General features: G+C 41.2%; 1 protein-coding gene across 9 annotated transcripts in view; it reads left to right on the top strand.

Annotated features, from left to right (window-relative positions):
- cadps2 (Ca++-dependent secretion activator 2) overlaps positions 1 to 8,034 on the top strand; it is a 676,394-nt gene extending 668,360 nt beyond the window's left edge. For all 9 annotated transcript variants that reach the window (XM_059977930.1, XM_059977932.1, XM_059977934.1 and 6 more), the window contains 2 exons: positions 5,028 to 5,132; positions 6,934 to 8,034. In XM_059977930.1, coding sequence (XP_059833913.1) covers positions 5,028 to 5,132; positions 6,934 to 7,113 — 285 coding nt within the window. In that variant the 3' untranslated portion in view covers positions 7,114 to 8,034. The remainder of the gene's footprint in view (positions 1 to 5,027; positions 5,133 to 6,933) is intronic.
- The last annotated feature ends 3,811 nt before the right edge of the window (positions 8,035 to 11,845 follow it).

Consider the following 11,845-nt stretch of genomic DNA (forward strand, 5'->3'; position numbering starts at 1 on the left):
ACCGCTCACGAAAATCCCGTAGTGCGCCTGCCGCACTGCGTGCTCCCTCTCCAAGGAATCCATTGTCCAAAGACGGCATGGTGACAGGCTTTTGATAAGAAAGCTAATAGCTGTGGTCAAGTTAATTGAACCTACCAGCCACACTAGTGAGGTCTTAGCACCATCGCAACCTGCCTTGGAGGTGGGCTCAGCTGTGGATGAATCCATCACCCACCTCCTTACAGACTGAGTGTTTGCAAGGATGGAGAAGGGTCTTTGTCAAACTTTGCCCCTAGCGGCTGCTCAGTACAAGACTCTGCTTTGTCAGCTGTTTCCAGCCAAGCATCCTGAAGTGAACTTTGTAAACTTTGATTGCTGGGAGTTTATTAACACAATGAAGGGTATACTTTGGTCTGAAAATAATTCCTGAGTTTTCCCATAGATGTAGATATCTGCCGGCAGATGCTACCCTTTGAACGTTCCGAGATACAGAAATAGTTGCTTAGGGACATACTGAGGCTCAGTACAGCCACCAAAAGGTTTATGGGGAAGGACCTCAGTATAGGGCCTTCCCACTATTGAATAACTGACAGGCTGGGCCAAATATTTCACCATGCAATTTGTGGGCATCAACAATACTGATGTAGTTTAGGTATTTAAGTGCATGTAAGAATACAAGTGCAAAGTGAATAAAGCTCATGCTTACCCTGTCTGTATAACTCTATGTTCTCTAAATGAAGTATATTTGTGGGGGGGGGGGGTGAATGCTGCACCAGTATTTTCAGATACACACGCATCACTCTTTGGTTAAAACCAATCAGTCTGGACTTGGAGTTAACATTTATGTGTCCCAGTAAGTCATACGTCTCACAGCGACAAATGTTACCTGTCATTACTACCAATGCAGTCGCAGTGCCCAAAACATGGTGCACTACATGTGCTCACATACCTCTCATACTCTTGCAAAGGAAGGTGGTACTCAGATGAAACTAACCATAGTGTGTTGGGTGAATGGTATTTGGGTTGCCTGCTTGGAGGAAGAGGAGAAGGTTTTGTAAGGGAGGTCAAAAGTGTCTGTGTTATCCTAACCACCAGGGCGGATTGTGTGATCGGCTTTATTGATCTGCTGATAGGCTGAAATTATTTTGTTATCCTCATTCATGCTTCTCTGTTTCCTAAGGCTGTCATAACAGGGAGTAGTGGAGGTAAGCTCCCATTACCTATTAAATTCCCCCAATGGTATGGGTCTCAAATTTCCTCTGACAACTAAGTCCAGCTCCTGGTCTTCACATGTGGCTCAGTTACTCAGCCTGGTGGAACCGTTTCTACTGACAAGGGAAAGGGCAAAGACGTGGTACTGGTACCTTAAAACTAGTCATTTCTGGCAGATGAAGCTCCTCAGCCACGGTTTGCAGCTCATCCAGGAGAAGGAAAACTCTGATCTCTAATCTCTGCTGCCTTGCGGTTATACCCCTTCATGGGGAAAGCTTCAGGAGTAAACCTCAAGGGAAACTTCCAGTGCTGGTGTCCCTAAGACAGTTCAACATTGACTAGCAACTCCTGCAATGCCGTTGGTGCCAAACTGAATCAGTCTCTACCGTTCCTTTGGGTTCATCAGCTGCTTGGAGAGGGGTAGCCTGCTACGTGGGCAACAACCTGCTCTCCATATTGGACTGCCCTGGCTTGCATATCAGCTTTGACTCAGACCGTTAGGACACAACATCCATGGTTGATCCCAACCAACAGAAGGCCTAGATGATTCTCCTCCCCATATCCAGCCTCATGTCCAGACTGCAGGTGGTATAAGCATCTTAAGCAGACACCTCTTCGTTCCAACACGTAAGATGCTGGAGGGGATCAATAAGTTAGGCAGCATCAGTGGAAGTAAATGGGCAGTTGGTGCTTAAGGTTCAGATTTGACATCTCAGCTTTGAAAATCTGGATCAGATTTTTAGGGTCCAAATGAAGGGTCTCAACTCAAAATGTCAACTGTCCAATGCTCCTCACAGATGACCTCTGACCCACCAAGTTCCTCCATTGAGTACCTTTTATGTTGCACCAGCTTCCAGCAACTGTACTCGTGTCTTACCCTGTCCTTCCACACTGCTCCCTACGAAATGTCCTTCCCGTGTCCTTTTTTATCTCAATAAAGCCAAGAGCAGCCAGGCTGTGGAGAAACTGGCCACGAAGACACATCATAACTTGACACTTTAGACGATAAAGACTGGATCTGTGTCCGGTGAGGCGCGGGACATTAGTATGCCTCCTTTCTTCCCAATTAAGAGGTTGGTGCCAGAGAACTTGATGTCCTATGGCCATATTTCCACTATCTCACTAACCCTTCATCTAGAAATTCCTAAGCAAGCATGGAAGTGTTACGTGTGCAAGTGTGGGAAAGTGGCCACATAACTGGCATAGTAGGTGACATAGGTCCAACAGCTCAGCAAAGCACAGTCTGTTTATTTTGCAGTCTTTCCCTGTTAGTTGCAGCAGGAAAAATCTCAACTTCCAGCACACTGTCCACTTAACTCTTCCGTACCAGTCCATCACACTTGCCAAAGCCACTGCATTAAATAGCAATGGTTAGAAGCAAAAAGACTGCTGGGCTTCTGTACTCACAACATTTTGTGACAAGAGTTATTTAAATATATTATAATGGTGTTAATGAACTTTCACTGTAATTAATTTGTTGTTGAGTGGCAGTTGTCAAGAGTGTATTGAGAGGCCCTTAAAAAGGCAGACACAAAGATAGTCCGGATTAAAATAGACGCTATTGTTTATAAAATAAAAGAAAGACTAGCATAAATATATCTAAAAGACAAATTAAGAGTTTAGTTTTAATTTCAGTGCTGGATCAGTTATATTTCTCTTGGGTAAGTGTAGCTTGTAGCAAAAATGCTACTAAATCCCTGCTTCAGGTGCTGCGCACAGCAACCCCTGTAATCTTTGTTGGGGAATGGCTGAGTCTGGGTCAGACAAAGAGCTCATTTCTGCTATTGTGTAACTCACAGGCTGCAAGCGAAACCTCCACAGCTGCAAGGGACCCAGCTTGGCTTAGCTGTTGTATTTAGGCAAGTAGAGTCTGCTGGCTTTGTCACTCTTCACTGACAATAGCGGGGAAAATCTTTTGGTGCCTCTAGTGATACTGAACACAGTTGGGGATCAGAGCTAGACATTCACGCCACACCTCTTTTCATTGAAATAGCTGATGAATTCAAGACTAAAGGGCTGCAGCCTTGAAGGGGAAGAGCAGGGATGGGTTTGGGATGTGAGGAACATAAAGATTAACTCATAGTCCTTCTGACTCTGTTAATGCAATTTTCCTACTCACTGAGTACCATGAGCTCAGAGGATGTTGCACTCCTATTCTCCTTTATATGAAAAATGCATAAATGGCATCATTTTAGCAGATATTGTTGAAACCACCTTCTTAGCCATCCTTCCGGCCTCAGTTCTAAGGGGCCATTAAAAACCTTTGATCATATCAGGTCTGAAAATGCATCTTAAATGGTTAGATTGGACTGATTTTCTGTTTTCTGCACTCCTGTTGATTTGTTGAACCTTTCTGGACTGAAAGCGAGTGGAGATTTGATGAGGAAATGGGCTGCTAATATGCCTTGCCAGCCTGGAGTCATGCTCAAATGGAGTGAAAAAATACAGAGGTCATGCCGTGTCAAACACAGCAACTCTTCCTTGTTTTTTGTGATTCAGGAGAGATGTCGTTCAAAAAAAATGAAGTAGATGATACAAGCCCTTACAAATGATGAGTGTGAAATCAGTACAGTAACAAGTTTTTAATAATTGACAGCATTCGATTTAATCTATCACGGTTTATATCTGAGTGCACCCTTCAAGTTTTATTATTTTGTTGTGAAATAGTATTTCATTTATTTAAAACTTAGCATTTTCAATTTTGATTATTTTGTAGAAATTACTAACAATGGACAGAAAGCTTGAAATAGTGGTATCAGTCCTTAATGCTTGGTAATAACAATTCAATAATACAAACCAATTTTGCTACCATAAGCATGACTCCATTTACATGGTTAAAGTAACTGAGGTGAGAAAATATTTAAGTTAAATACTTGATGCATCTGTCAAAGAGGATGAATCCTCAAGGGAAGTACAAGGTCACTTTGTGTTCAAGGTTCAATTCCCACCACCAAAATTCTGTTACTTCCTGTGACAACCCGTGAGATCTCTGTGTGTTATGGTTTGGAAAAAGTGATTAGATTTTGGCTGAGAATATGGTGGAACTGTATTAAAGAAAAGCATTTTAGTGCGCAGTACCTGCCTTTAATGTTATTCCTAATTTCCAAATTACCTTTGCTTTACATTGTTTTCTAATTTTATATATAGCTGAAAGACTTAAAGAAAAATTGATTCATACTTTGCTTATATCAGATGTAGCAAAGTCATATGTGTGTTATGGTGTGTTGAAGTTGTCTTGGAAAGCACCAGAATATTTCTCCTAAGTCTGTGGTAACATATTTTTCAGAATTGCAGATTAAGTTTAAAGTTCTATTTTACCTGTACATACAAATTATTATTATTTAGAGTTCATAATAACAGTAAGTCTTAGTTGTTCCACTAAGTTTATCTGTTGAAGTCAAACAGACCTGTCCAAACAAATTATGGTATCTTTTCCATGTTGGATTTGGTCATTTAATGAGTAGGGTTAACTAATCAGTGTTTTAAAAATAAAAGGGAATGTCAAGTCTAAATGTGGATATGTTTATCTATTTTAATGAATTGTATACAGTGATTTTCTATTTTAGCTGACTTACCATCAAATAAGAATGTCATGTAACTTTTACAGTAGGAGTTGGTATGCTAATTGAGTTGACAAATTCTAGATGTGTGGACAAATCACTTTCTATCTGCTGTATAGGAGGAAATATGAGCATGTAAAGAGGCGACTATTTGGTATTCAGCAGGTCCTAACTTGTACAAGATAATATTAGTTTCCCAGAAAAAAGGATGTAGGCTTTCTGATTAATAATGTTTTTGATTTGATTGCTGTAAAAATGCATTCGTTCTTTCCGCAGCGATGGTATACCACCTCAATGAAAGTCATCTGTGTCTGGCTCACAGACCGAATGGATTTACAGCTCCATCTCTACCAGCTGAAGACACTCATCAAAATAGTGAAGGTACAAACAGCTTCTTATTTATCTGTCATTAAGCCACTTGGCACTGTCAAATGGTGTAGTATGGTGAAAGCAAAACCAAGTAATTAGCATAAAAGTTAATACCCTTTCAAAGTTTCCGGGTAGATACAGGTAAAATGTTTCCTCTAGTTTCTGTGAATAGAAACGGAGATCACAGTCTCAAACTAAAGAGCTGCCTTTGCTAGAAGATTGAGTCTTTGGAATTGTCCCCCAATATACTGTGTTGGCTCAGTTCAAGGCGGCAATTAATACAGTAGATGCTTTGGATATTAAAGGAATCAAGGGTCAATACAGAAAAGTGATAGTAAGATAAAAATCCATCATGATATTATTAGGTGGATGAGCAGCCACAAGGAGCTGAATGGCTCCCTTCTCTCATTTTGCTCTCACCTTGATCAAACCACACTATATCACCTGAAAGCCCACTGAGCCACAGATGCCAGGAAATGTTAATGCAGTTGCATTCAAAAACCACTTAGACAGGTATTTGGATAGGAAATGTGTAGAGGGATATTGGCCAAATGTGGGCAAAAGGTACTTGCTGAAGTGGGAATCTTGTTTGGCACAGACCATTTTAGCCAAAGGGCCTGTCCCCATACCGTTTAGCACTATGACTCCATGTCAACCCATGATGTCAGTATCATTATGATATTAATGAACTATCAGAGTTCAGCTTGGGATCAATGCCATTTCATGTTTGTCTTGCACTAAGGATATCTGTACAGAAGTTAAAGGCAGGAGCACTCATTAATTGTTCACAGCGGCAACATCCCGCTGTACTGAGACCATTGGAACTGGCAACTTGGGATGAAATATTTGTATGGTTGATGGCCAGCATGAACTCAGTCGGCAGAAGGTCCTGTATCTCCCTAAGTGATAGCTTCCCACACAATCCATTACCTTTGCCTACTACCTGACACGAAAATGGATTTCTCTGTGTTGGTTTTGAGCTGCTTTGTGAAAGAAGGCCTTGTACTTGCTCTTGAGGATCCTCTGTGGGACAGTGAGTTCACAGCAAGTGTGTGCAGAATTAGTGTAAGATCCTCCTGACCTTGCTGTTTTGCACATGGAGAGTGGTCAGTTGGGCAGGGTAAAGTTATCTGTGATTTCCATTTCTTGAGCTTCCCCATGAAAAGCGACCAGCACCCAAGAGCCCTTGAAAGTGCGGTTTTGTAAAGGAGTAGCCAATGTGTGCAGGACAAGCCCTGGAGGGTGATTATTGATCAGGATGCCCTGGAAGACTCTCCTCTTGCATAGAGTGCTCTGGGATCTTTTTACGTTTGTCTTCATGGGGCAATTTTAATTAACCACAAAAAGCAAGTATACCCGTCTATGCATTTCTCTCTTAGCAACATGCACTAAATGCCGGAGGAACTCGGCAGGCCAGGCAGCTTCCATGGAAAATACTAAACAGTCCAGTCCTGATGAAGCGTCTCGGCCCGAATCGTCGATGGTTTACTCTTTTCCATGAATGCTGCCCGACCTGCCGCTCTTCCAGCATTTTGTGTGTGTTGCTTGGATTTCCAGCACTTGCAGATTTTCTCGTGTTCTCTTTCTCAACCTGCCTGGGTTTTGCAAAAAATCGAATTCACTTTCAAAATACTCGTGATACTCGGAAGATGTGTAAAATGATCTAGACAATATTTGCTTAGTGTAGCGTTGAATTGTTTAGTCGAAAACTAGGGTCGATTGTCTTCATTATGTTTGCATGTCCGGCAATCGTCAGTTCTGAAACATAAAACTCCAGGTTTTCTTCTAACGATATCTCCTTCCCTTGGTTTAGAAATCGTACAGAGACTTTCGACTGCAGGGAGTCCTGGAGGGGACGTTGAACTGTAAAATGTATGAAACTGTCCACACGCGGCTGACAGTGGAAGAAGCCACAGCCTCGGTGTCAGAGAGCGGAGGGCTCCAGGGCATCACCATGAAAGACAGTGACGAAGAGACCGAGGATGTAAAGTAAAAGGGAAAACGGCCGGTCACTTGGCTTCGTTATTTTTTCAGCCATTGTTAGTACCATTTCTTCAGAGATGATAAACATCAATCAGGTGTAATGAAGTCGTCCAACTTTAGAACATCGCCGTAGAGCGGGGGATGGGTGGGGAGGAAAGGAGGGGCACAGTTGTGTTTGGACTCTATGCTAAACCTTGCCGAGTATGTCCCTCTGTTCCCGCACCAGGCAACAGCAGCACCTTGTGAATTTCTCTCAGCCATCATAAGGAACTGTTTGGTCCTGAGACGGGAGAGCAAAGGAAGTTGGGATCTGACTCCTCCAGGCAAATAAAACAACTATCGTATTAGCGGTCCCTAATGGTTGGAAACTATCCCCACAGCACAGTTGTCAGGATAATGTGGCATACGAACCGTGTACCCAATCTCGGCGTAGAAACTACCATCAAACACTGTGGTCACTGGAAGTGTTGCGGAGCTATTTGTTATCTGTGCTGTTGTGGTCTTAATTGGTGATATAAAGCGGCTTGATAGAATCATACAGCCGTGTCATATTGAGATGTGTTTCACGCCTAATGTTCTGGGCATCTTTGTAAATATAATAATGCTTGTAGAATTCCCGTTTCAGCAATGCGTGCAAGCATCTGTGTGTTTCGAGATGCCTCTTTCCGCCGTCTCCATTCCGCTAGCCTGACTGCGCCATAGTCCTGAGTTGTCATAGGGGCGCACCCGCCCGCGGGAGGGTGATGAAATGCCCGGGATGGTTAAGTGTTAAACCTGAATCAGCACTGCGAATGTGGGTGAAAGTTTCCCAATGTGCTAGCAAGTCACGAATGTTTACAGCATTCCCAAACACTGAACGATGGCAAAAATATATCTTCAATATTCGTTTATATTGAGGCTTTAATTGTAATAAACCCGTCTTTATTTCCAATATATATTTATTTGGCTATCTTGCTTCTGCTGCAAGTTTGTCGGTTTGGGGTAAAGGTGTCATTATTTTCTCACACACAGAAGATATTCTGTAAAAATATCCAAAAAAAAAACAAGTGTGTGTGTGTTGGATGTCTGTTGGGGCTGAGGGAGAAAGCTATCATTTACAACTGCGCAATGAAGTGATACGATTTTTTATTTGGCACGATAGCGTTTAAAAGGTCGGGATTCTTTTTTTTCTGTGTGTGGATGACTTTTGGTGGGAGTGCCACTAAATATGCTGTTTCTAATCCAAAGCATAAAAATTAGTCAGCATTTGTTTGGTGAGAGAGAACGACATTCGCTTCTCCAAGTCGTCTAATTGAGCGTTCTGGTGCCATATACCTGAATTCACACCGTGTTCGCATTTACCGATTGAACGCAAAATCCGTTTGATCAAGCAACCAGCGAGCGGAACAAAATAATGCTTGGCACCTCCCGAGCTGCAGCTGTGCCGCGACTGGTTATTCCAACTGAATAAAGTGTGGACAATCTCACATTAAATACAGCACATGTGAAAATGCGCAAAAGATTCTGGGCGAGTTTGATTGGAGCTTTAAGCACACCTCGGACCCCATAAACTTCTGGAGCTGCCGCACATTGTTTTCTCTGGTTTTAGTTCATGCCGCACATATCCTTGTTTTAAGGACATGATATGTATAAGGATACGTTTGGTCGGGGTCGTAAATTCTCCATTAAAATAAATGAATATATTGCCTAAAACATTGTGAATGTCACCCGATATTGCACTTTAGAATGCTCATCAAAAGCCACATATCATCCAACATTTCGATGCAATACCTATTGGATATCGTTGTGGAGAAACCATTGAAATGAAATAGTGTTCTAATGTTTTATAAGTTCATTTTAGGAGGAAAGTAACATAACCCCGCTGACTGAAGTTTAAACACAACGAGTGAGCAGATTAGCACCAGAAATGTATGATCCCGATGGGCTCTGATAAAATTTTGGTGGAAATATGATGTGTAATGTTAATAACATACGGGGGGGGGTGGAATGGTTGCATCAATAGCAACTAAGTTAATTGGGTGTTGTTCTGTTTAATTTAAATTGACGACCCAATTGCATAAGCATATTTTATTGAACGCAGGGAAACTGCGACTAAGGTTTTTATGATATAGATTGCAATGAGAGTTCCGATCCAATCGTGGTTATCCTGTTTTCACCCATTTTCCAAACTCGTTTCAATTTGCTGAATGATTCTGTTGAACTTGCACTGATAATTGTGAGAACAGATGGAAATGAAAATGCACCAACACTCTCCATATGTGTCAATACCATGCTTACTCTTAATGCCGTAATTATGAATTGCCCCTGCAGTATATCGATTTAGATATTAAACCAGAATCTAACTGAAAATGGGACAAAATGTCATGACGTCGAAGATTGTTGTTTACAATTTGAATAATGCGAAGTATGTTTTTCTGGTTCCCGCCCCGTTTTAATCATCAATCGTTATTTGTTGGTATTGACATTTGGGTCAATGGAATGTTCGTGGTTGAACTTACAATAACTGAGAAAGGCGATTCGACCTAACGGGTCTCTGCAGGTACTGCATTTATACTCCATGCAAGCCTCTTCACACATCTTTTCCTCCTGCCCGATTAGTCTGGCTTTATATTCCATCGTCCATTTTCTGCTGGTCTGGTTTCCCTTAAATTTGGCTGTTACTTGCTCAACTCTTCGCGTTCAGGGCTTGTTTTAGTAGGAATTCTGCAATTTTTTGACCGCTAATGATCCGATCTCTAAATGAAATTGCCTGTTAAGTGTCTGTGTCCTTGAATCGGGTAATAGTGTAAAAGCAGCGGTGCATATTTTTTTTAATGTTACCGCCATTCGGACTATATCGGAAATTGTTCTAATCTGGTCGGTGAGAGTTCCTATAAATTGAGCAGATGAATTTGACGCTAGTGGATAAGCAGTCCTTCCCGACACACCTGTCATAAAAGTGATTAATTACCTGACTATTCTTCCTTCCTGTCAGAACGCATACATGGAGATGTAAATGACTGTGTATCTTCGCTCGGTTCTTCCTTTTTGTTCACAGATTGCGAAATTTTAAGTGTGATGAAAGAGAAAAAAAGAACGGTAGCAATGTGGTTGTACCAATCCTATAGGAGGGTTTCACGCAGAGTCACAGAGTGCCCTGGAATAGCTAAGAGACTGATCTGTGTAAATATATATATTACACAAATGCAGTATATATGTGTGTATGTAAATATACAATAAATAGTTTAAATTAAAGATGTGGGTTTCCGGAGTTAAAATTTTGCAAAGATCACAACTGCTCCTGTACAAAGGAGAGCGGCTTAATTGTAGAAATATTGCGCCGGCAGATTTCCAAATCGTCGACTGATTAGCCCAAAATGATTAAAATTAGTAGGGGACAGAGTCAGTCCTCATTAAGAGAAGGGTGCAGATTGAATTATTTTTAATAAGTCATTATTTCTGCACAGTTCTCGTTCCAATATGTCCTAAGTCCAAACTCGGCTCTCGCCTCAGGTTTTTGACGTTCTAAATTAAATTCAGGTAATTGTGTTTCGTCATTTTGTTGATATAAACTACAAAACACGCAAAAAATATATCACACCAGTTAATAATATTTTTAGCAATAGTATTAATTTTACTGTGATTAATCGATGTATCTCAGCTAAATTGTCCTATAGTTCTGGGGAGTAATATCATGAGGATTACAACGTCACTGTCAAAATCAAAGGCAAAAATTTCTCAGCTAGGTTCTATTTCCGTAAAAATAAGTCACTGTCAAGAATTTTATCCTAGAAGTTCGTGTTATTTGTACAATTATTAAACGATTTTGCGACTCTGATCCAGTTAGTTATTGCCTTTCTGTGGACAGCAATAATGAAAGCTGATGTCCAGAGAAGAGGAGCAAGAATCTATTTGTTGCAACGCGGTGCCTCTCTCAAAAATAAACAAAAGGTCTTCAGTCACGTTAAGTATAAATGTCCCGAGGTAGAAAACTGTATACATGCAGCCTTGAAACGGCGCATATAGTACAACTTGGAATGGTGCTGCGGTAATGTATAACACAATGATGCGAGTGCAGTAACCATCAGTAAGTACATTCTTTTGTCAGTGCTTTGTAATTGAAGTGCTTCCAGTTCAACTACATTGTCAGCTTCAAAATGCTCCGGGACGCTAATGGGCTATCCACAGATTCAGAAACTGGGGCAGAAAAGTTGTCAGATAGAAGGTATTATTGATGTGGGCGACTTTTCTGATGCGGATGTAATTGCGCAGTTTCTCGACCGCCGTCAATAATATATAACATTTTAGTGATTCAGGCCCTATTTGTTTTCTGCTGCTGTGGCCTCGTACTGTGAGACACTGTCAACAATTCCTTCTATCAGACTTCATATCAAAGCCCACTTTTCTAGTCTATATTCTTCGAGAGAAGTAACCGATAATGTGCCGAGTGCATGTGATAGCTCTTCAGATGTTTAATTGGTAACAAGGAGAAACAGCAGTTAAACGTCGTGCTGGCTCTACATTAAAAGATCAAACATAATAGCGTTTTAATGCAAGAGGATCCCGGTCCACCAGTTTGATTGTGTTGTATTCACAGTATGTTACCCAGAGAAATGGTGTTTCACTGGGGGTAAATACGTTTTCAATTTACTCCTAAATGAATTCCTGAAACGTTACATTTGAAGGGAAAGGTTTGAGAAGTTTTAGAGGCGTTGTTGAAATCGACGAAGACAAAACGTATATGAAAAAGGTGCTCAAAATAT

Source organism: Hypanus sabinus, chromosome 8, assembly GCF_030144855.1.
Source record: "Hypanus sabinus isolate sHypSab1 chromosome 8, sHypSab1.hap1, whole genome shotgun sequence".
In the NCBI taxonomy this organism is placed as follows: domain Eukaryota; kingdom Metazoa; phylum Chordata; class Chondrichthyes; order Myliobatiformes; family Dasyatidae; genus Hypanus; species Hypanus sabinus.